This window comes from Fomitopsis serialis (assembly GCF_022376445.1).
Source record: "Fomitopsis serialis strain Sig1Antser10 chromosome Unknown B0H18scaffold_93, whole genome shotgun sequence".
Classification (NCBI taxonomy): Eukaryota; Fungi; Basidiomycota; class Agaricomycetes; order Polyporales; family Fomitopsidaceae; genus Fomitopsis; species Fomitopsis serialis.
The window spans coordinates 20,519-42,678 of NW_025955053.1; the positions used below are offsets into that span (position 1 = coordinate 20,519).

At 56.8% G+C, this 22,160-nt stretch overlaps 10 protein-coding genes across 10 annotated transcripts; 3 read left to right on the plus strand and 7 right to left on the minus strand.

Annotated features, from left to right (window-relative positions):
* Positions 1 to 784: 784 nt before the first annotated feature.
* B0H18DRAFT_883093 (uncharacterized protein) lies at positions 785 to 1,036 on the minus strand (the record flags this gene model as incomplete). The annotated part of the gene is made up of 1 exon (XM_048040954.1): positions 785 to 1,036. A coding segment is annotated over one exon (252 nt), but the record flags the coding sequence as incomplete, so codon positions are not given.
* Positions 1,037 to 1,442: 406 nt separating this feature from the next.
* Positions 1,443 to 2,566, minus strand: B0H18DRAFT_681598 (1-Cys peroxiredoxin isozyme). The gene is made up of 7 exons (XM_048039141.1): positions 2,367 to 2,566; positions 2,235 to 2,305; positions 2,038 to 2,184; positions 1,839 to 1,976; positions 1,707 to 1,780; positions 1,566 to 1,649; positions 1,443 to 1,490 (listed from the first exon to the last, which is right to left on the minus strand). Exons 1-5 carry the CDS (start codon positions 2,464 to 2,466, stop codon positions 1,721 to 1,723), a joined length of 516 nt encoding a protein of 171 aa, XP_047888727.1. The 5' UTR covers positions 2,467 to 2,566; the 3' UTR covers positions 1,443 to 1,490; positions 1,566 to 1,649; positions 1,707 to 1,720.
* Positions 2,567 to 3,124: 558 nt separating this feature from the next.
* B0H18DRAFT_1199723 (MFS general substrate transporter) lies at positions 3,125 to 5,950 on the minus strand. Its single transcript, XM_048036110.1, has 8 exons — positions 5,248 to 5,950; positions 4,784 to 5,185; positions 4,602 to 4,728; positions 4,356 to 4,545; positions 3,964 to 4,298; positions 3,793 to 3,909; positions 3,601 to 3,723; positions 3,125 to 3,539 (listed from the first exon to the last, which is right to left on the minus strand). Exons 1-8 carry the CDS (start codon positions 5,547 to 5,549, stop codon positions 3,477 to 3,479), a joined length of 1,659 nt encoding a protein of 552 aa, XP_047888728.1. The 5' UTR covers positions 5,550 to 5,950; the 3' UTR covers positions 3,125 to 3,476.
* A 544-nt stretch (positions 5,951 to 6,494) lies between these two features.
* B0H18DRAFT_1032382 (iron reductase) lies at positions 6,495 to 9,413 on the minus strand. The gene is given in 11 exon segments (XM_048030111.1): positions 6,495 to 6,536; positions 6,608 to 7,007; positions 7,070 to 7,357; positions 7,408 to 7,472; positions 7,525 to 7,573; positions 7,593 to 7,626; positions 7,701 to 8,148; positions 8,204 to 8,370; positions 8,473 to 8,551; positions 8,666 to 8,789; positions 8,843 to 9,413. 10 exon segments carry the CDS (start codon positions 9,285 to 9,287, stop codon positions 6,880 to 6,882), a joined length of 1,827 nt encoding a protein of 608 aa, XP_047888729.1. The 5' UTR covers positions 9,288 to 9,413; the 3' UTR covers positions 6,495 to 6,536; positions 6,608 to 6,879.
* A 3,849-nt stretch (positions 9,414 to 13,262) lies between these two features.
* Positions 13,263 to 14,265, minus strand: B0H18DRAFT_1032403 (uncharacterized protein). Its single transcript, XM_048030112.1, is given in 2 exon segments — positions 13,263 to 13,405; positions 13,416 to 14,265. 1 exon segment carries the CDS (start codon positions 14,230 to 14,232, stop codon positions 13,426 to 13,428), a length of 807 nt encoding a protein of 268 aa, XP_047888730.1. The 5' UTR covers positions 14,233 to 14,265; the 3' UTR covers positions 13,263 to 13,405; positions 13,416 to 13,425.
* Positions 14,266 to 14,388: 123 nt separating this feature from the next.
* B0H18DRAFT_1032404 (uncharacterized protein) lies at positions 14,389 to 15,638 on the plus strand. Its single transcript, XM_048030113.1, has 6 exons — positions 14,389 to 14,728; positions 14,784 to 14,956; positions 15,008 to 15,192; positions 15,254 to 15,371; positions 15,426 to 15,563; positions 15,616 to 15,638. The coding sequence occupies exons 1-5, from the start codon at positions 14,434 to 14,436 to the stop codon at positions 15,507 to 15,509; spliced, it is 855 nt and encodes a 284-aa protein (XP_047888731.1). The 5' UTR covers positions 14,389 to 14,433; the 3' UTR covers positions 15,510 to 15,563; positions 15,616 to 15,638.
* Positions 15,639 to 16,133: 495 nt separating this feature from the next.
* On the minus strand, positions 16,134 to 17,458 carry B0H18DRAFT_958082 (RGS domain-containing protein; the record flags this gene model as incomplete). Its single annotated transcript, XM_048042656.1, has 4 exons — positions 16,134 to 16,370; positions 16,430 to 16,691; positions 16,763 to 17,290; positions 17,343 to 17,458. 4 exons carry the CDS (start codon positions 17,456 to 17,458, stop codon positions 16,134 to 16,136), a joined length of 1,143 nt encoding a protein of 380 aa, XP_047888732.1.
* Positions 17,459 to 17,840: 382 nt separating this feature from the next.
* Positions 17,841 to 18,232, plus strand: B0H18DRAFT_1086908 (NDUFA2, NADH ubiquinone oxidoreductase 10.5kD subunit; the record flags this gene model as incomplete). Its single annotated transcript, XM_048032112.1, has 3 exons — positions 17,841 to 17,926; positions 17,980 to 18,086; positions 18,144 to 18,232. The coding sequence occupies 3 exons, from the start codon at positions 17,841 to 17,843 to the stop codon at positions 18,230 to 18,232; spliced, it is 282 nt and encodes a 93-aa protein (XP_047888733.1).
* Positions 18,233 to 18,958: 726 nt separating this feature from the next.
* Positions 18,959 to 20,010, minus strand: B0H18DRAFT_1123228 (uncharacterized protein; the record flags this gene model as incomplete). The annotated part of the gene is made up of 5 exons (XM_048034656.1): positions 18,959 to 19,042; positions 19,097 to 19,214; positions 19,276 to 19,460; positions 19,512 to 19,684; positions 19,740 to 20,010. 5 exons carry the CDS (start codon positions 20,008 to 20,010, stop codon positions 18,959 to 18,961), a joined length of 831 nt encoding a protein of 276 aa, XP_047888734.1.
* An 844-nt stretch (positions 20,011 to 20,854) lies between these two features.
* On the plus strand, positions 20,855 to 21,322 carry B0H18DRAFT_1032417 (uncharacterized protein). Its single transcript, XM_048030114.1, has one exon. It carries the CDS (start codon positions 20,928 to 20,930, stop codon positions 21,168 to 21,170), a length of 243 nt encoding a protein of 80 aa, XP_047888735.1. The 5' UTR covers positions 20,855 to 20,927; the 3' UTR covers positions 21,171 to 21,322.
* The last annotated feature ends 838 nt before the right edge of the window (positions 21,323 to 22,160 follow it).

Consider the following 22,160-nt stretch of genomic DNA (forward strand, 5'->3'; position numbering starts at 1 on the left):
GTTCGTAACACTGGCATGGTAACTCGAAGGCTGAAAACTCAAAACAGTTCGATGCCGCACGAAACACCTCCTAAACATCCACATCTACCTCCATGCGCGAATGCATCGCAGGTATTGTCATGCCCTCGATGCCGAATGTGACCTCCGTCTCATCCATAGAAAGCTCGCTGAGTTTCCTCTTCAGCACCCGAGCCACACCGGCGTGACGACCATGCACGGGCGCGACCACCGCAGGTTTGATCGCCTTGGGTCCGGGAGTGGGCAGCTTGGCTGTAAGACTGTCCTCCGCGGCCTCCGAGTCGTGCATCAGCCTGCGCCTCTTCGGAGTCGACGTCGTGAAGACGTTTATAGGCCGGCCACTCAGCACGGTGCGAGACCCAGTACGTCCACGGGCGATATTAATGTTCGGGTGGATGCCCTGCAGCACGGGCTTGGGGATCCTCTGGCTCTGGGCTCTGAGGACCTTCGGCTTGGCACGTGCATAAGAGCGGGCAGCCACGACGTTGTCGGACTGGGAGCGCATCATCGCACGCGCCGGAGGACGTGCAGGGCTCTCGCGGAAGAACGCCTCGGGGTCGAAGCGACGCTTCTTGTGCAGCGGCTCGATGGCGACGTCCTCGTCCACCTCTTGGAGAGCATCCAGCGCCGCGTTCGTCGTAGACGTATCCGCCCTGTTAGCCAGCGGCGAGACCGGGCTCTCCAGCCTCCCCCCAGCTCTGGCGTACGCCGGCAGAGACTTGACGGGCTTCGGCGTCTCGGGGGTGCCGTCGTCCGTGCGGATCCCGACGAGGCGCTCGATCTCGTTGCGGATGTACGCGTCCGGGCGCGTCGGCCTGATGTCGATCTGCAGGGCGCGCGGCAGCTTCGCGTTGAGCGTGTGCGCGACGAGCGCGAGCTCGAGGCGGTCCATGGTGAGCAGGTCCGCGTGGCAGCAGAAGGGCACGACGGTCAGCGCCGTGATGACCACCGCGTCCTCCTCCTGGTCCTCGTTCTGCAGGGCCACGCATGCGGGGCGCGGGAGGGGCAGGTCCTGCATCTGCGGAGCGGCCGCCGCGTCGTATTCGTGCCGGCGGCGCTTGCGCAGGAGCTGGGGGAGCGGTTTGAGGATGTGCGACAGGAATCGCTGCACTTTGGGCGTCTGGGGCATCTTGTATGTGTATGAGACCACGGTGAGAGCAAAGGATAGGTGGGACAGAATAGCAACGGGACGAGGGTACGCAGGTTGTACAGGCTCGCCCGCGATGCGCAAGTTTGATTCCAGACCGTGGTGATACCCGGGAAGGTCAGCCTTATTCATTAGATGGCGGGCAATAGGCGAATTCCCGTCCTAGTTGTTCGAACAGTGTAGTGTACCGGTGTACAGATGGCATTCCTCACCCTAGGTGATCGAAGTACATTAATATTCCCTCCAGCAGTGACATCATAGGAAGTAGGTTTTGGAGGCAGTTAACCGTCCTGCTCACGAACAAGCATCGTATGAGTCCAGTGATCTACAGTCGTCATGAATCGAATACCTAGTCAGCCCCATCTCTCTTTGTATGCATAACGAGATCCACATTACAAACCTTTTGACATGAAGATCAAAAATGCACCGTGCGCGCAGGTGCTGCTAAGTCAACGTTTGATGAGGGTATTATACATTGAACATTCTATCGTCTAAGCCTTTATTTATATGGTTCATACATCGGTTGTTGCTTCACACTGACAAGGCACCCGTGCATCACAGAGCAGCCAGAACGGCGTCGGCACCGGAGACGGTGACCTCCGATCCAGGCTCGACCTGGGGCAAACGGATCAGCCACGGCGCGCAAGGCAGAGCACTCGAAATGGACACTCACCTCGACGTACTTCACCTTGAGGTCGTCGAGGATGACTGCGTAGCGGTCAGTCCGGATGCCGAAGCCAATGGCCGAGAGATCCTTGTCGAGACCGATCGATTTGGACCACTTGGCATCTGCGTCCGAGAGGGCAAGGATCTGGGTTCCGGACGTCAGCCAAGACGGCACAGGTGAGGATCGGAGGTGTGGTGGTGAGTACCTTGTCCTTGAGGCCCACGGCACGCGCCCAGCCGCTCATGACGAACGGGTCGTTCGCCGCGACGACGGCGATGACATCGACGCCCTTCGCCTTGAACTGGTCGTACTTCTCGAGGTAGGGCGGGAGGTGGTTCACATGGCATGTCGGCTGTGGGACCGGTCAGTGGGACTGCGGGGGATGCGGGGGACAGCACTGACGGTAAAGGCGCCGGGGACGGAGAAGATCACGACCTTCTTGCCCTTCCAGTCGTCGGTCGAGAGCTTGGTGGCTGTGAGCGGGGGGACGGTTTAGCAGTCGAAGACGGCACGACGTGACAACGGAGTACTCACGGATACCACAGGCGGAGGCGTCATCGAGCTCGGGGGTGTACGCGATGTACGAGAACGTGCCCGAGGGGACGGCGTCGCCTGCCTTGATCGTGGGGGCCATTGCGGGTGATGCAGAGGTGCGGTGCGAGGCGGCTGAGCACGGGCGATGGATGAGAAAGGGTGATGCGACTTGCCTCGGTCCTAAGGGGGCGTTTTAAGGCGTTCGATGTACGGTCATGTGATGGGTCCCGAAGGTTAGTAAAGGGCTGTCAAGGTTTGGGGAAGAAAGCAATCACGCAGCGGTCATGGCTTCCGACACCAGGGCAACATACGACGCACCATCTGGTTCTGCGGTTCTGACGAGCTGGGCGGCGAGATAATCAATCCGCTCGTGCTATCGCCCTGTGTCGCGCCTGCGTCCTCGTCCCGGGCACCCACAGACGGGCGGGCGATACGCTCTGATTGGGACCGTGGAAAGACCGTGACTGCCTCGTAAGCAGGGAGAATCGCACCATCGCGCTTCGATGCGTGACTGGGGTGCGCAGCTCGTCTGCAGGACCGCTTCCGCCGACGTCTCGAACGCGGACGTACGGCGATGCATGCGCAGGTTATGGCCGACCGCACGAGACGCGTGGGACGACGTCCGACGACGGGTCTGACACGGTCACGTGTGCTCATTAACAAGCGCGCTTGGCGCCCGGTGGACCGGCGTAGGCGGCGAGGCGAGATGGCGACATCGTCGTCCGATGTGCCCTCGTCATTGCGCTGAGCAATGCACGGTTGGACCATCATCCGACTGTCTGGGGCTGCGCCTACTCCGCCTGATTTCTCTGCCCACTGGACCCACAAAGGGGCAGAATTTGATGAGCATGGCGCGGCATGCACGTGAAAGATCAACGGGCACTACATTGAATTACGAGAACCTCGTATGGATCCAATTCTACTACCAGGGATGTAAAGCGGAGTCTAGTCTAGATGCGCAGTCTAAGTAATCTTTGAAAGAACGAGAGGATGATGCTACAGGATACTATCTACCATGCCAGGAATGCATTACGTTCTGCGTGGAAATGGTCATGCAAGTGATGTGGTCGATACAAATGTCCAGATGGTCTCGTTCCGTGCTGCGCCAATCTACACGTCCTGCTTCTCCTTTCCTCGAGCCGCTGCTTCCAGCTCTTTGGCGATGAGCAGATCCTGGTACGAGAAGTAAGTTCGTCTCGTGAGGGATCATCGTCGTGGGTACAGGAAAACTCACCGGAGACGGGGAGAACTTGCTCTTAGACCTGATGAAGGCGCCGTATTTGTAGAACAGGAAAGGGCTCGGCGCGAGGAGAAGGCCGAGCAAGCCGATGAGCGTGCACGCCCAATTGGTGCCAAGCTGCGAGCGTGGCGGGTTCGCCTACGTCAGCGACCGCACGATTTGCACGAAAAAGCTCAGACCACTCACGTTCTCAAACATCTGCGTCGTGAAGAGCGGGAAGGCGGCGCCGACGGCGGAGCGCACCATGGTGCTCGCAGCAAGCGCCGACGCGGTGTAGCCCAAGTATGTGTCCACCAGGTAGGTCTGCATTCAAATAAACGTGAGACAACGCCCTCCCCACGCAGCCGACGAACTCACAAAGAACGAGATGAAGACCATGCTGACGCTCGCGCCGATGGGGATCGTCCCCAGCGCGGGCACGTACCACGGCACGCCGGCGTAGTTGCCCGTCCACCCGAGCCAGAAGCACCCGACGACGAGGCTCGTCCCGCCGATCATCGCGCCGAACAGCCGCTGCTCCGGCGGCGGGAACCCGCGCCACTCCTTCATGAGCCGCGGGTAGTGCGCGTTCAGCGGGAGGAACGACGCCGCGCCGATCGTCGTCCCGATCCCGACGCCGATGAAGATCAGCCCGGACTCGCCGACGTTGAAGTGCCGCGTGCTGATGAAGATGATGGGGACCGCCTCGAAGACTGCGGGGGAGGAGCGCGGTGAGGGTTAGAGGCGGAGGAATAAAGGCAGAGACGTACGTGCATACAGGACGCCGTACACAAGTGAGAGGTAGAGGGTGACGAGCAGCAGGATGGGCTCGATGGCGAGCATCTTGATGGGCCGGTAGAGGGTACGGTGGAGGACGCCCTTGAGCGTCCAGTCCGCCCGCTCGTGTTCCGCGTACAGGTCGGCATTCTTCACAGGATCCGCCTTCCTCAGGCGACGAGCCTACAAAATCAGCCGTTAATAATGGGCCCAGACACCCGATTCTATATGTCTCGTACCTTCTTCGCCAGCAGCACTGGGGCATAGGTTTCCGGGACCCAAATCGCGGCGACGATGGTACAGGCGCCAGCGAAAATCATCATAACCCAGAAGATCCATCTCCAGCCCAGGTAACTCGTCGTCAAACTGACGCTTTCGTTAGTATAGCGCATCGTGAAGTAGATATTATTAGTTAACTCACAAGCCTCCGACAATAGGCCCGAGAACGGGTCCGATGAACACGCCTGCGACGAACAAAGCCGTGGCAAGGCCTCGTCGAATCGGGTCCCAGATGTCGAACATGAGCCCGCCGCAGTTCGTCAGCGGCGCGACGGCGAAGAACCCTCCCAGGAACCGTGTAGCGAGGAGAGTCTCTACGTTGGTAGCTAGCGCTTGCCCGAGGTGGAGAATGGTGTAGGCACCGAGGGTGAGCAGAAAGATCGGCTTGCGGCCTAGCAGCTCGGAGCCGGGGCCCCAGAACAGAGGCCCGATCACGTAGCCGCAGAGGAAGACCGAGGTGACGAGGTAGGCGTACTCCGTCGGTTTGTTGAAGTAGGCTGCGATTGTCGGACCTGCGGACGACGGTGCGGAAGACGCAAATGTACTGTTCCATTGACAGCGGTTGGTGAGTGCTTCGTCACGAAGGGCAGCAAAGGGCAAACATACACGTTGATCGTCATTACAAGGCCGAGCATAGTGATGACCCACTTCCGTGCGGCCGACCAGTTCTGCGGATTTTCGGGATCGTCAGGGCCGTCCCAGTCTACTCGGTTCGGGTCCACTTTCTCATCATGGACGGAAGGCACATATGGGGCGGTCTTGGGCGCAGGATCCTCAGGGACATCGCCACCATACTGCTCTGCGCGCCGTTCCTCCCGTCGGGCCTCCTCCTCCACCCAATTAGGGCGAGGGGCAGCAGGCTCGCAAAACGTGCTGGTCGATGAAGTCGGCGTCAAGACTCGGGACATGGTCTTAATGCGAACTGCGCGGCGAGCAGGGGCGGGGATGCACGGCGGCGGGGCGACCCCGCGATTTCCTGTGGGCCTTTATAGCCGGGCTGTCATATTCCAAAATGACAGCGGCCGTCTCCAACCCGCCGTGCAGACTCACAGAAAGCTAATCAGCATGGCCCGGCATCGGATGCAAGGGTGTATAATCGTGGTCCAGGTCGTAATAGCCGGCGCGGCACTCCGGACCTTGCAAAGGGGTATTGACCGAGTCTGCACTTGTCTGGGTTGGGTCCACACCTGTAAAGAGCACTCTCAGTCCACAGAGCGACGAATCCGAGTCCTTTCCGTTCGTTTCTGGGTCCACAACATCAGGAAGTGTCCGTGAGGAAGAGCTGCTTCAGCCACAGAGATGTGTCGGTACCGCATGAAAACGACTGAGCAGCCCGGTACAGTTTTAGCCGGTGCCTTGGTCAGTGGACCTATGTGCCACTGTGTTATCGTGATCACCGAAGCTATGGCCGGTGTAGTCAGTGAAGACGACAAACACAAGACAGAATGTGTCTCTAACGTTGTGATTCCGTACGAGATGGACTCCATAACTTGCGGTGTCTGCAATGCGAACGTCCCGGCTTCATAGGATCCCTTGGATTGCAGGTGGCTTGCAGCGCGTGGCAGCGATGTTGAATTTTGGAAGGCAGCCGGAGCAGCCACAGCCCGCCGATCCCATGATCCGCCCGGAGGAACTCCCATTATGGGAATCTCAGATGAGGCCGACTCCTGCTTCTTTTAGACGCCAGTCGAACGCCAGCCAATCACAATTATACTCACCTCGAACCTGCCCCCAGCTGTACAATGTATTTCCACTGCTTATGACTCGTGAGATGAAGCGGAAGAATGCTCCTTGAAAGCACGATGACCCACTACGCGATAATTGAGTGGTTTGGACAACATTAATGCATTCTTCTCAAATTCTTCTGGTTGGTTATCTCGAGTACAGTCGTTGAGCTGTCGGCAAAAACATAGGCAGAGGACAGTTCAGTTGTAGCTAAGGAATGACCATGATGATGCCAGCTTACCTACTGCCACCCCAAATCGAGCGGGTGAGAACAGAGCGTTGGATGATACATCGAGTATGCGTTTTATTGACTGCTTTCTAGATCAATGTACACACTACTTCGCTACAATCGTTTGCTACTCATGCTACAAGAAAGCAATTACAGCACGACGTTCGTCCTCTATCGTTGTGAACGTGAGCAGAACGGGCATCCCAGAAACTTACGCGCCGGAAATTTGAGTGCTGCCTCCCTATCTATTCGTGAGCCGGAGAATCGTCTGATGTCCACAGTGCTTAAGCGTAGCCGAACGACTCGACATGAAGGATCACATCCGCTCCGCCCTTCAACGTCTCCGAGGGGCCAGAGACTGGGAACCGTAGCGCGGCACGACAATCGCGAGCAATGGCCTGAGAACCGCACACTACACGACGCGTAGAGTGAGTTCACAGCTCTTGTAGAAGTGCCGGGGCAGCGCGAGCGCACCTGTGACAGACATGCGGCCCGTAGTGACCGCAACCTCGTCGCGGAGGATAGCACGCAGATCCGGGCGGCCCGTGTTGAACGAGACCGCAGTGAAGTCGGAGAGAGACGCGGCAGGCGTACCCTTGTCCTCACTACCGGAGCTGTTGTGGACCGAGTCGTCGTCATACGCCTTCTCGCTCGTCACTGGGGGCTCGCCTGCAGTCACGTAGATTTGAATGAAGATTTTGAGGGACGGTGGGGTGAGCTCCAACACCTGCTTCAATGCCTTGGAGATCCATTCGGAGTGGCCTGTAGCGGAGGGTGAGTGATATCAACGGACACAGGAAGAAGAGGCGTACTCTGATCACGGATAGCCCAGATGAATACGACCTTAGTACACCTGCTTTTGCCAGCACGGACATCGCTACGATGACACGATTGAGTGAAAATATGCACGCGGGTGATACGTTACGTACTTTACGATACCCAGCAGAGTCGGTAGCGTGAATGTCACGCCGGAGCCACCTAGTTGTCGGGCATAAACATTGACAGCGCCCAGTAGTGGGTACAGTGCGCGACTCACCAGAGACGAGGACGACCGTATCGTCGTTAGTCAAATCCGGAGTGAAGCCGTATGGCCCTCAAGAAGCACCTTGACCTTCTTCCCCGTCTCAGCCACCTTGGCGAGGCGCTTAGTGAATCCATCGCGAACGTTGATCAAGAACACCAGCTCGTTCCAGTACGGCGCGTCCTCGCCCAGCACCTTCGTATCCTGGCCCTCAATACTGGCGATCGTAAACGGATGGGACTCCGTCGGCAACCGCGAGACCGTGGGCATGACCAAATACGCCGTTTGAGCGGGGCTCCAGTGGAAGTGCGCCGGCCGCGCGATTCGCACGCGGAGGAAGTGAGGGGACAGAAGCTCGACATCCGCGTCGAGGTGCGCCCGCTTGCCCGACCACGAGAAGTAGAGGTGGTTGGCCCAGATGACGCGTACGACCCTGATGAATCGATCGAGCGCCCAGACAAGGAACGACGGCCAGATGTACGCCCCGAGCTCCTCGACGTCAGCGTGGAAGTAGCCTCCGATGAGAAAAACCCTGAACATGACCTGAGTACATCATGCTGAAGGACGGACTGACGCAAGAGACTCACCCGATCATGAGGAAGTGGGTTACGAAGAAGAACTCGTAGGCATTGTTTCGCACAGGGCGAATAGACAAGATGCACAAGACGGTGAGGGCTATTATAGCCGCTAAGCCAGCCGGGATGAAGTACGACGGCTGGCGATCCCAGTTAAGGCTACGTAAGAGAATTGTCTCCTCAACAGCGGTTTCCCAAGCGTGCGTACAAATTGACCTACTCATATAACTTGTAATTGATCGTTAATTACATTTGTTGGAAGCTAATGGTACAGCACTTACTTTGTTGCCGGCGTGCACCCATAACAGCGCGCAGATAACCCGCGCTGTCATGCGATGTACATAGTTGAGCTGCGACGTTCTTTAGCCAGAATACTTTGTATGAACTTATGTGCCATACCTTGTCATAACTGATACCCGTAATGTCTACGAAGATTCATTGGTCAAGCAAGGTCATCACAAGCGACTCCATTACCCACAAGATACAGCATTGTTCTTGGTCCCGAGGGCGGTGACCAAAGGTAGCTGAGCCGAAGCGATGGTTGCGGCCCTATTGCCCCAGTAGGAGAGGTCGCATTTCATCCCTTCGAGATCCGTGGCTGAAAGGAGATCAGTGAACGAGAGCCTTACCACGCCGGGAAGCACGACTCACTGTTGATGAACTCCCAAATGAAAAGTGCGGCGAAATAGGCACACGATACAAATACCTCAGCCATATTGAGCGTGTACGAGCTACCGATGTTGAGGGTTAAACGGAAAGCGATCACCCTGTACGCGTTGACCATAGCGACGGGGATGTTCCGCACAGAGAAACGGCCCCTCGAAGTATCGGCACCAGCCTCTGTATCCGTCTTCCGCGCCCTCCGTTTCGAGAGCTTGTTCACAACCCATGAACCGAATTGGAAAAGCGATACCAGAAAGATGAAGCAGGCGACAAAATACCAGACCTCCCTCGGGTAACCCTTGGCTCTGGCGAGCCTCAGAGCCTTGTCAGGTGAAACAGTTTTTTGACCGCTACCACCGCCAGAAGACGAAGCTGTGCTACTGTGTGACGCGGAAGTAGTAGTAGCGGAAGCAGAGGCAGCACCGTCAAGCATGGCGTAAGACGGGAAGACGAAGACTAGACCGGAGGCTGAGGGATGGAAGCTCCTGCGAGGACAAAGGGAGGAGGAGGAAATCCCTGCGTAATCTGAGACCAATGAGAGCGCCTTATATGTAGCATGGGGAGCAGCTTCGCGAGGGGAAGAATCCCGGAAAACTCGACCCGAAAGAGAAAGGCTACGCGCCGTAGATCTGTGCCAAGTCTTTCGCGATGTAGACGAAATGTATTTCGTGACACACCTGGCTATGACGCGCAGCAACAGATGGCGAGCCCGGGAACGGTCTGGGTCAACCAGAGTCCTAAGGAGCGGAAGCCAATGAGAATGGAGAATTGCTTCTACCCGTCCATCTCAGATTCCCGATCTCGTATGGGTGTGGAAACCTCCGAAGCTTGTTCAACGAGATGTATGCCGGATCCAGCCAGCGCCCCTCCCACCCTTGTCCGTCGGTCCTCAGAGCTGTTTCCGAGTCGCATGCAGCATGAGAGGGCCTCTCATACATGTGAAGATGGGAGTCATGAGCTGATTTGGGAGCCTGCAGGTCCCGGGAACAGCGCCAAACCGACTTGCACCTGGCCGGCGGGCTGGTAGCCGAAGCACTATGGGAAGGCTTCGTTCGCCCTTAGGGCCATCGGTCGCGACTTCCCTTAGCCTTGGCTGATTGCATCTTGCGCCTCCGCGAATGGTGCGGAAGTCTGACCGAAGGGCGAATGGTGAGTCGTCCCCATGGTTTGCGCTAGGAGATCTAATCAGCCTGCTTGGCGAAATCTTATCAGATAACGCACGACCACTTTTGCCGATTATCAGATAATTGCCCCACCCTCCATGTGCCTATCCCGCTGGCTTCGGCCCTCCTCGTGTTCGCAGACATGGGCCATCGACGCTGCGAACATGTCGGGCTCGTCGGGTCGCCGGGTTTGCCTGGGTGACAGAAGGGACATCCGGCCGACACGGCCATGCATCATCGCACAGCCGGCTGCCTCTGTGAGACCTGGCGCCGCTGTGAGATTCAGAATGCTCCGGTTGCATATGGAAGTTTTGAACTCAGGTCAGAATGGATCGCACTACCACATGGGCATTGCATTCACCTGGCGCTCTGTTTGACACCATTCCTTTGAATCGCTACCTTGCATCCACGCTGTTGAATTTCGAGCGATTATGACTGGTCGGATCTTGGACGATGTACGTGCGGCAGCGTGCGAAGTCAGACCCATCGGGAGCACTGCCAGGCTTATCCAGGACCCGAAGGCACTGGTTTCAAGGTTTTCCGTCAATGAATGGAGCACTATATGAGATTCCAGACCCGCCTTTGTGTTCATGTTGCTCATAATCAAGGGATTGACGCTGCTCTCCGCCGTCGAAGGTAGTCTGTCACCACTGGTACCTAAAACACGAATGGCGTGCAAAAGATCCGCTGCGAATAGCTGGTGCCATGACCAGGGAAATTTCATTACAGTATGCGAAGAGCGACAGTAGTTTAGATTGACTAACCTGGTTCCTCCTTGTCTCCTAACTTTGCAATTCCCGTGCACGACGTCGTTTTATCGGATGTTCATCTGTACCTGTGAGGCTTTTTGACAATATACGAGGAGCCGCAATGCCAACATCGTAATGCCGTTCCTGAGACCGTTAGCCCAATTGCAAATTGCCCACCAAACTCGCACAGAACGGCATCCTTCTGTTTCAAAACGATATAATCTACACGTTTCCCGGCCCCCTCGTCCCACGTACAGCTGGATGGAAATCGTTGCCCAGAGGCAGAATGATTTAACAACTCAGTACCTTTTCAGAAGCGGGTCACCCCGATGTCGGCCGCCAGAGTATTTGTCCTCCGGATTTACCTCACTAAGCACAGAGGCACCCAGCATCGGTCGGTCAATGGTCGCGTTGATGCTCAACGCCGTTTTCCCATATACACCTGTACATCAAACAGTCAGCTCTGGCATTGACATGTGGATACAGGCAAATGCGGACCCAATAGTGACAACCGTGGAGTTTAAGCCGTAGGCAACTCACGACGATGAGAACGGAGAAACCACGAACGAGGACGATGTTCCCGGCGGAGGACGTCAGGCACCGCGTCGCTCGTGCGAAAGCGAAGTGGCGACGAGCAAGTACGGAACCTACGGCGTTGAATCACACGCAGCCATGCACGTCGACTTAAACTCTCACACGCACCCGCGTTGCGGCCCCGATAGGCTTTCCTTCTAGAACCGTCCGATCCGCAATGAGCACCCTGTCCGGCGTACTATCTTTGCATCGATCATACGCTGCCAATGGGACGATCGCGCGTTCTCTTTGCGCCACTGGCGGGGCAAGAGCACCTACCCTAGATTGCGGTGCCGTTGTACAGCCTGCTTGAGATCGTGTACAACAAAAGGGTTCATACCGTGATCGACAGCACACTGCTACAATCCGGTTATCCCAGCGTTGCCGTTCGGGGTCATCGCGACTCGCATGTTCTGCCAGCCAGGACGACTCATGAGGTGCCGCGCCAATTCGTTCGTTCCTGACATTGTGCCTGCAGCCAGAGCCATGCACTGGACACTCTGGGCAATACGTTCAGCAGTAGTGCAACGTTAGCTTTCCACGATCGCCCTGGATGCGAACAGAGCGAGGCTTAGCTGCATCAGTCGAAACAACGCGGTTGCGTTCCAGCGTTCTTCCAAGTCGACAGCTACTGCGAAGGGGACTATCCCGATGCATGACAGCTCGTCATCCTCATCCCCAGTAGCGTCCGCTCGGGGCCGAAAAGCTCGACCTTGGCACGCTAGGGATCGTTGGCGGAAGAAGCGCAAGGCGAATGACGATCCGTCTATTCCGAGTGCCCAGGCCTTGATGAAGACATGGGGATGATGGTGATGCCCGGGGGAGAGCGCGTCCGCGTCTTCTGCGAACTTGATAGTGGCGGTCACTCGATCGACGTCAACAGGGATCGAATGGCGACGCACTCATTCCCGACGCGCAGGGGTGCTCAGCATATAAGGCCACTCACCGTACCACCGCGTCGTATGTCTTGTCACCCGCTCACCCCGGGCCTACTCTATTCTTGTTAAGTAGGCGATCGATGGCGCAACGCTAACCTACGCACGGAAGCGCTCATTCATCAATACAGTGCAAACAACCGAAGGCCATTCGTTCGCTCACCCCGACATGTTCATATGTAGAACGCTAACTGCCGAGCGTCTTGAGTCCTTCTACCTTAGCCCGCTCCACGCGGATCGAGCACGAGGCGGGGAAGCGTTAGCTGCCCAATGGATGCGTTTATATTTCGTGTAGAGACGCACCTCGATCCCTCGCACTGGCAATTTGGAGCTAACAACTGTCCGTCAGAGAAAAAACACATCTGCGGAGGAGCTACTGCCTTCAATCAGGTACCTCACGCCAGAGTCGACATCTGCGAATCACTAGCCGGTGAGGTATTGCGGACCCGGAGTACAGCAGTACGACCGTAGTAGGGCTAATGCGCCATCGGCCATCACTCGCAGCGACGCGACAAGAGCCCAGAGGCACTCTTTCATACCGTCTCAGCGTGGAGGAATCGAAAAGCAGCGAGACAACCCGTCTCTGACGGTGATTTCTCTTCGAGCACAACAGTATCGCCAAGCTTGTAACTTTGCGATACCGAGGTGGCGAGCGACTGAGTGCACTCCGAGTAACTGGCATCCCGATGACCCACCTCCACATGTGCTCCGCGAGTCAGCGCGACGTCCTCCCGCTGGCGTAGGCCTGAAAGCACGTGTGAGAAGGCAGACCACTGTCTCGCAACTGACCAACGGAGCCGTAAGATCCTCGGACGAACGGAAGCCTAAACTCGATGTATCCCGCGCACCAGCAACGACGTGTGCGACTGGACATCGTCGGGTCACAGTGATACGGCGAAAAGATGCCTCAAGAGTGAATATCTTCGCGATGACTCCGGCTTTGGACGAGGGGCGGAGGATCCTGTGTGTGGCCAATAGCAATCGTGGTGTTGGGGATATGATCATATGCTATCGTAGTAGTTCACATCAGTGAGACGGTTTGATGCAAGAGGGCTGCGTGTCCGCTTACCAGAGAGTACAACGAGGGTAGTGTGTCCTAATACATGAGAGCAGCCAGGAACGAGACGGATATGGTGTACAAGATGAGATAGCTACCCTTGCGCCGTGGGTGTCCCATCCGGTGTATGATCCCCGCCGTCGCCCAGGACCTCCTCCAACTCCTCCTCCTCGTCGCTATCATTGCTCTGGTCCCCGCTCGGCGTCTCCGGATCGTCCCCGTCCTCGCTCATCCGCTCGTGTGCCTGGCCGCTGCCCGCGCCGTGGGTGGCCCACTCAATCTCCTCCGGCTCCTCCTGATCCACCTCGACGCGCGCCCTCCAGTCGTACTTCTCACGGAGCATCGCGACGGCACGCACGGCGCGGTCCACCCGCTCGTCGTGCTCGACGCGGATCTGCTCGCATTCTCGCATGACGTCCTCGTACTCCGTGCGCCTGCCCTGGAGCGGCCCCGCCTGCGCCATGGCGCCGAGCGAGCCCTTCGTCTCCATGTGCTCCGCGAGGTGGCGCACGGTGTCGGTCTCGAGCTTGAGCACGTCGGTCGTCTGCTGGTTCCGCAGGAGAGGGATGAGCTCGTTGTCCAGTTGGGAGTCCGTCATGGCAGCCTTCGGGTGCAGCGCAAGCCTTTCGTATATGTTCCCGGACGCGGAGGGGCCGGCAGACGTGGAGGAGTGGAGCGGGCCCAGCAGGGAGTTGGACAGGTTGTGCGACTGAGACAGGAGGATGGTGTACTTTGACAGGATCTCGGGCCATGGGGGCATGTATCCTCCGAGGTCCAAGGTGCGCTGAAGCAGCTGGATGGATTCGACCATCGCGTTCGCCTTGAACCGCAGAGACTCGAGGTGTGCGAGGGGCAAGGAGGCGGGATCAAAGACCAGTTGTGGATTTGCTGAGGACGACATGGCGACCGGAGCAGAAAGCAGGCGAGTTTCAGCGCCACAAAGGCGAGCGGTATGAGACCCGAGGTGCCATTTCAGGAAATATTGATGGGGCTGTTGGACAACAAGTGCAAATAATGCGCATATCGAGTCGCGTCACGCTCTCCCAACGCACAACGACCTACAACTGCCTACAACGCCTTTCTTCTTTACTCGTCTTGCAGTATGTTGTCTCAGCTGGCGCGGCGCGTAGCTTTGCGCACTATACACGCTCCAGTCTCGCGTGGTGCAGCATTGAGGCGATACATCTCGGCGACGCGTCTGCAGGTCCCGACGCGTTCGTTCTTGACACTCTCTACGCCTTTGATGGCACCGGAGTCCGCAGGAGAGGTCACCAAGCCTACGAAGGGAAGAGCTCCCAAACCCAAGACCAAGGCCGAGACCGAACCAAAAACCAGAAAGAGAGCCACGAAAGCGTCCAAGGCCAAGACCGAGAAGCCACCTAAAGCTGCACCCCGACGTTGGTCGCTTCATTTACCTGCCGCTCTCGGTGATTAACCAGACCATGACATCAGCGAAACGAATCTTGCGAGCCGACATGCCACCTAAGCAGCCTGGCAACGCCTTCATGCAGTTCCGTACGGAGCGTGCCAAGTTGTTGCCTCCGCACGCGACTCCACAAGACCAAGCCCAGCATTCCAAAGTACTCGGCCGGGAATGGCTAGCCTTGGACGACTCTGTGAAGCAGGTCGGTCACTGACTGGCATCGCCGCCGCATTGCTGAGTACTATTCCCGCAGTCTTACAATGAGCGATACAAGGTATTGCGCGAAGAGTGGAAGAAGCGTATCAAGGAGTACATGAAGAACACCGACCCGGAGACTTTGCTAGCGGTCCAACTTAAGATGAAGGCGAAGGGCCCTCGTCATGCTCATGTGTTGCTTAATCCAAATCGGATGCGGCAGCCGTTGAGCCCCTACCTCCGGTATGGGATGCTTGATGCGTCTACTGTTAGTTACTCACTGATCCTTCCTCCCTCCTGCCAGGTTTTTCATGGAGCACAGAGCTAGCGTCAAGCTACCTCATCAAGAAGGTAACCATATCATAGAAGAGAACCGTATCCTAGCAGAGAGATGGCGGGCATTATCTAACGAGGAGAAAGCGGTACGTTTTGTCGCTGCCATTCAGTTCCGTGACACTGACGTCCTGGTCTCTCAGCCTTATTCTAAGGCATGCAAGGAGGACTGGGTGCGGTACAGGGCCGCCAAGATCGCCTCCCTGTCAACGACCGCTTCCGATTAACGCCACAGCTGTCTGCGCGACGCGAATCTGCGTGACACCTTCTGTATGATAGGAGTTCGTATAATCTTCCGTGCACGACGGTCTGGAGAGCACTCACATACTATAGTAAGGAGCAACTACATACGCACCTAACTTCGTTTGCTCTCTGACAGATTTCTACTCCATCTGTCGCTGATTCCATTGACCAGAGTCGGCGCCCTTCTGTCGCTTATTTGCACCTCACCCAGGACATTCGTACCTATTACATGTCTGATATTGAGCTTCACATGAAATGGCCTTGCTAGCATGGCCTCAGTCAATGCGAGGCTCCGCAAGCATCTTGCCTTCCCGGTCATAAATCGAGGTATATGCATGATGGTACGGACGGCAAGTTCAGACGTGGTAAATGAGCGACAGCGAGTTTGATTGAGATGGTCATGAAGAAGGGTATACCGTACCGTAAAAGTCAAAGTTCACAGCATCTGACAGGGAGGGAAGAACCCGAATTAAGGATTAGGAAATAGCGAGGTGCAAAAAAGTCGTGTCCCGTCCAAAAAAGAAAACCAAAACTCCTAAGCTCCTACAACGTTCCCGCGGTGCATGATCTGGTCGTGAAGTGAACGTACATATCGAAAGCTGCTAGGCCTACAGGCGGTGGCCCGGCACGGCCCAGAATATCATGGTCAGGGCCACCGTGCAGGCCGCGACGAGCGTGGAGACCCACAGCGCCCGTCCTACCAGCAGCTTCTTCACATATGGCTCGCGGATGCGCAACGTGCGGAACGGGGTGGACTCGGATTGGCCCAAGAACACGAGGATCGGGTCCAACTCGTACTGGTGTGAAACGAGGAAGAGAATGGCGACGGCATATGGGAGGAAAAGCTGGCGATCTCTGTCAGCGCCAAGAAAACAAAGGACTAGCACGCAAGGGCGGCACTCACGAAGAAACGCTTCGACTTGGGCGTCACGTCCAGGAATATGAGGGAAAACCCGACGGCGAGGCCGACCCAGAGGACGATGAGCCCGACGATGAGCCGGACAAGTGCGGACACGGGCGTGAGGTTGCCGAACGCCTTCGCGCGCAGGAACCGCGGGAACGCGTCCTGCTCCATCGCACGGAAACAATACTCCTTCTGCGCGTGGAACATGTCGGGGATCTGCGCCATTAAGCTCATTTCGTTCGCGGACTTTGGCTCATGGTTGCTGTTGAGCGGGAAAGAGTGCACCCGCAGCGCGGGCGGCAGGTAGATCTCGTGGTTCTCCGTCGAGCCCACCGTCCCGCGGGCGAGAGGTAGCGGAAGTAGATGCGCTCTGCGGACGCGATGAGGTCCTGACGGTTGATCGCGGCGGAACGTGGGATGATGGTCGGCGCACGCGAGGCACGGCGCATGTTGAACAGCGTCGGTGTCCGCCCGGAGAGCGAGAACGGTGTCGTCGAGCGTGGGGGCTCGGACGCGACGGCGGTGTGCGTACCAGGTGAGGTCGACACGATGCGCGGGCTCGGGCTCCGTCCTGCCTTCTCGTTGTCCACCGTTGCTAGGTTGTGCCTATCCTGGTCCGACATGAGGTCTGCCGTGCTCGCTGTACTCCGCTTGGTGCCCATGTGCGGGTTCATGCCCACGACGGTGCCATAGATCGAGCCGCGTCTGCGAGCATAGTCCCAGTACTCGGGCCAGTCCTCCCTGACGGTTCGCCCCGACTTTCGAACGTCCTTGAAGTACGCGCGACACAGGTTCTCGTGCTGCTGCACGTCTAGCCAAAAGTCGAGGACGTCTTCTGCGCCCTCGCGTTGCAGGAATAGACTGCATGGGCGGGATATGAAGGCGGCGAAGGTGATCGGGGGGAAGCACTCACTAAAACATGAACAGATCCACAGGCGGTCGCGTCCGCCGCGACAGCACCTCCGTGAAGGAGGGCAGCCTGTTCCTCCGGCTCTCAAGTCCTTCATCCCGACGTTGTTCGTCGTCCATCGATGTCCCGTCAAAAGCCTCGCGGTCGCCTAGTGCGTCCGGTTTCCAACCAAATGCTCAGTCAAGATGGTGATTTCAGGGAAGTCGACAGGCCTGTCTGCACGTAGTTGTCAAGACGCAAGATTGGCAGAATCCAGGGGCTTGTGCAGCATAGGCCGGAGCAGAGACGCGTGGGGGCTGCGTGCAACCTCGAGTTCGCCGTGCTCGGCGACGTGCGACCGTTGTGACATGCTGTGACGGTCGTGTTTGGTCTGATGCAGCGTGACATGCTTGTAACAGGCAACTGTGACAGTGCTATTTGTAATGCAGCGTGATATGCCCATAATAGGTAACTCGGTAATGTCGATGCTGGGCAACGACCTCAACTTCATCTCCTTCCGCGATGTCCTTTGCCAAAGTTTTGTCTCCTGCTCTGCGGGAAGTCCGCATTCTCTGCTGCCAGACTGGTGCAGCGTCTGCAGGAACAAGGTCACTCCCGGATATCTTCTGATTTACCTCTGCAACTCATCTCGTGGCAATAGGCAGTTCATTGCGTCAACATACCCGGTCCTCAAGCAACACAACCCTGACTTGCCCATCATGATTCGGGAAGCGAAGGGGACACCCGCGCGAGTGTTTGCACGATTTGGTGCGTTGGTCGTATCTGCGGGTTCTACGCCACCAGCTGAACGTTGCGAGTCGTCAGAGCGCGGTGTAGAGAGACACGTCGAGGTAGACAACCTCTCGGAGAAGGATATCGCATCCAAAGTGTCACAGCTCTTGAGCCTGTCATGAAAGAGCAAAACTGCCATACGCGTTGTCGTGCTTTCTGTATAACAGTCTCGGACGCGTTGCGTGGTGACCACGCCGAATGTGATCATCTGCCAGGACATTTCCCCAAGCTTGGACGCAGATGTGCACACATTTGTCCAGACTGGCCGCGTTCTATGTCCCCGATACCAGTCATGTAGTCAAGATACCCGTTTGCGAAGGTGAGTCCATGCAGTGATTACTCGGGCTAGGGACATCAGTTGCATCCTCAACTAGCAAGTACCTATTCGTTCCAAGGGATGTCTTGGCCAGAATGAGTGTGAAGTGTCCACCTTCTTCAACGAAAATGTTATGTCGCTGCGAAACTGACAGCTATGAAATATGGATGCGTGATGTGAGTGATCAATGCCCTCCTGCTTGTTCATGGGTGGCGGACAATCAAACAGGCCATACTCACAAGGTCCGACTTCGTTTCATGAGAAGATCGAATTCAGACACATGTTAGTACGAATATTCTGGGCGAGGTGCAAAGAAGTGACGAAGGGCGCCGACTCTAGGGCGCATCTGGTCAACGAAACCAGAACCAGTTAGAGTAGAAATCTGTAACAGAGCAAACGAAGTTAGGTATACATGAAGTTGCTCTCTAATAGCGTGTCAGTGCTCTCCAGACCGTCGTGCACGGAAGATTATACGAACTCCTATCATACAGAAAGTGTCACGTAGATTTGCGTCGCGCAGACAGCCGTAGCGTTAATCGGAAGCGGCCGTTGGCGAGGAGGCGATTTTGGCGGCCCTGTACTGTACCCAGTCCTCCTTGCATGCCTTAACATAAGGCTGAGAGACCAGGCCGTCAGTGTCACGGAACTGAACGGCAGCGACGAAACGTACCGCTTTCTCCTCGTCAGATAATGCCCGCCATCTCTCTCCTAGGATTCGGCTCTTTTCTATCAAAGCCTTGCCTTCTTGATGAGGTAGCTTGACGCTAGCTCTATGCTCCACACAAAACCTGGCAGAAGGGAGGAGAGATCAGTGAGCAACTAACAGTAGATGCATTAAGCATCCCATACCGGAGGTAGGGGTTCCACGGCTGCTGCACCCGATTTGGATTACGCAACACATGGCCCTGACGAGGGCCCTTCGTCTTCATCTTAAGTTGGACCGCGCGTAAAGTCTTCGCGTCGTGGTTCTCGATGTACTCCTTGATACGCATCTTCCACTCTTCGCGCAATACCTTGTATCGCTCCTTGTACGACTGCGGGGATGGTACTCAGCAATGCGGCGGCGATGCCAGTCAGTGACCGACCTGCTTCACAGAGTCGTCCAAGGCTAGCCATTCCCGGGCAGATACTTTGGAATGCTGGGCTTGCTCTTGTGGAGTCGCGTGCGGAGGCAACAACTTGGCACGCTCCGAACGGAACTGTATGAAGGCGCCGCCAGGCCGCTTAGGTGGCATGTCGGCTCGCGAGATTCGCTTCGCTAATGTCATGGTCTGGTTAATCACCGAGAGCGGCAGGCAAATGAAGCGACCAACGTCGGGGTGTAGCTTTACGTGGCTTCTTGGTCTCGGTCTTGGACGCTTCCGTGGCTCTCTTCGCTTTGGTCTTGGGTTTGGTTTCTGGTTTGGCCTCTGCCTTGGTCTTGGGTTTGCGAGCTCTTGACTTCGTAGGCTTGGGGGCCTCTCCTGAGGACTCCGGTGCCATCAAAGGGGGAGAGTGTGTCAAGAACGAACGCGTCGGGACCTGCAGACGCGTCGCCGAGATGTATGGCTTGAGTGCTGCACCGCAAGACACCGGAGCATGCATCGTGCGCAGATTTACGCGCCGCGCCAGCTGAGACAACATATGTACTGCAAGACACGTAAAGAAGAAAGTCGTTGTAGGTCGTTGTGCGCATGCGCTGGGAAAGCGTGACCACTGACAGCCACTGACGCGACTCGACATGCGCATTGTTTGCACTTGTTGCTCAACAGCCCCATCAATACTTCCCGAAATGGCACTTCGCGTCTCATAACACCGCTCGCCTTCGTGGCGCTGAACCCGCCTGCCCAAGGGTAGCTATCTCATCTTGTATACCATAACTATCTCGTTCCTGGCTCCTCTCAGTTGTTAGGACACTATCCTCGTTGTACTCTCTGGTAAGCGGACACACAGCCCTCTTGCATCAGACCGTCTCACTGATGTGAACTATTGCGACACTCCCCAACACCATGCTTGCCATTGGTCACACAAAGGATCCGCGAAGGTATTCATTTTATGCGCCGAGTCGCACACGTTGTTGCCGGTGCGCGGGATACATCGAGTTTAGGCTGCCGTTCGTCCGAGGATCTTACGGCTCCGCTGGTCAGTTGCGAGGCGGTAGTCCACCTTCTCACTGGCAGTGTTCTCACACGTGCATTCAGGCCTAGGCCAGCGGAACCTGGAATCCTGGACGTCGCGGAGCACATGTGGAGGTAGGTCGGACCGTCTCGCGCTGTGAGGGTGCCAGTAATTCGGAGTGCACTCAGTTGCTCGCCACCTCAGAGTCGTAGAATTACGGGCTTGGCGATACTATTGCGCTCGAAGAGAAATCACTATCAAAGAGGGGTTGTCTCGTTGATTTTTGACTCCTTCACAATAAGACAATCTAGAGAGGTGCCATGCTCGCAACGTCGTTTCATTAGAAGCTCGAATATCAGATATATAATAGGTACGAATGTCTCGGAATGGCTTGAAGGCGATGCATGGCTGACTGTTTCCTCGATATCTCTGTGTTCTTGCTGATCTTTCCACAAGGTCGAGGCATCTGCATAATCAACGGCTTCCGTTCGCATCGCTTGTCCTCAGGCGATACGGCGCGTCTGCCTCTCAATGGTTCCGAACGAACCTCTGCGCATATCCCAGGCCATGGTCTTGAAGTGCGGTGCTCGCTGGCGCCATATTGTTCGTTGGTCACCGAGGCTCTCACATGCTTCAACGTTGCCTAGCCCGCTACAGTAACGTGCGCAACATTCTAAATACCACAGGCTTCGGCGCGTCTTAGCTTCCCTCCCCGCCCACTGGGCAGAGGAGGTACTGAACTCCAGGATCACGATGAGATGCGCGCCCGGACAGTCCACCCAACAATGTCAGGCTGACCGCCCGCCCCGGAGAACTACCCTACCCTACGATAACCTACACTACCGCGGACCTAACAAGACCGTGCGTCCCAAGCAAACCGACGCCCCGTCACAACGGTACTTCTCCAGGCGATGGCATTACCTAGGTCGCCTACCAAGCGCAGCCACCGGCATGCGTCGCGGACCAACCGCGAAAGCTCATCGCCAAATGGTGGGGCTACCTGGCTGGCCTTAGGCGGGGGTCCGACTGCGGACTAGCGGACTGATGCAGTCCGCCGGTCATGCACTTCCATGGGACGTGGTCCGCGTCAGTACATGCGCGTACGAAGCATGGAGGACGAAGACTCACAGAGATAAGACCCAGCCGCCGCACCCGCGAGTCGCGGGATGGTGGAGGAGAGGAAGAGAAGGGTTGGGCTGGACAGAGGCAAGCGGGTGCGCCTCTTATACGACGGGCGAGCGAGGCTGACGGGGAAGGACACGCCAGCGGGGGGGCCTCGCCCCAGCGTAAACTCGAATCGTGTCAGCCTCGTTGTCTGGGACGTCGCGGCATGGTCTTCGCGATCGACCATGGCCCGTTTGCCTTCACCGGCTCTCGATCGCGCCGGAACGAATGGTTGGAGTGGCTTAAACCCTCTTCCCCCGCTGGGTACAGTCGGACTAGTTGCAGGCGGCCTCAAGGTGCCCTCCCGTTCCAGTAGCTCGTGCGGGACAGTGACCCGGGCCCTGATGAAATGTAGTAATGTTAGTCAACCTTGCGTGCCCACCTCCTCGTCCAGACACGCACGATACTTGAATATCGCTGACCTGATCCGGTTCGAAAGGAAGATAGCCGTCGACCCTAGTGCGTCACTGTGT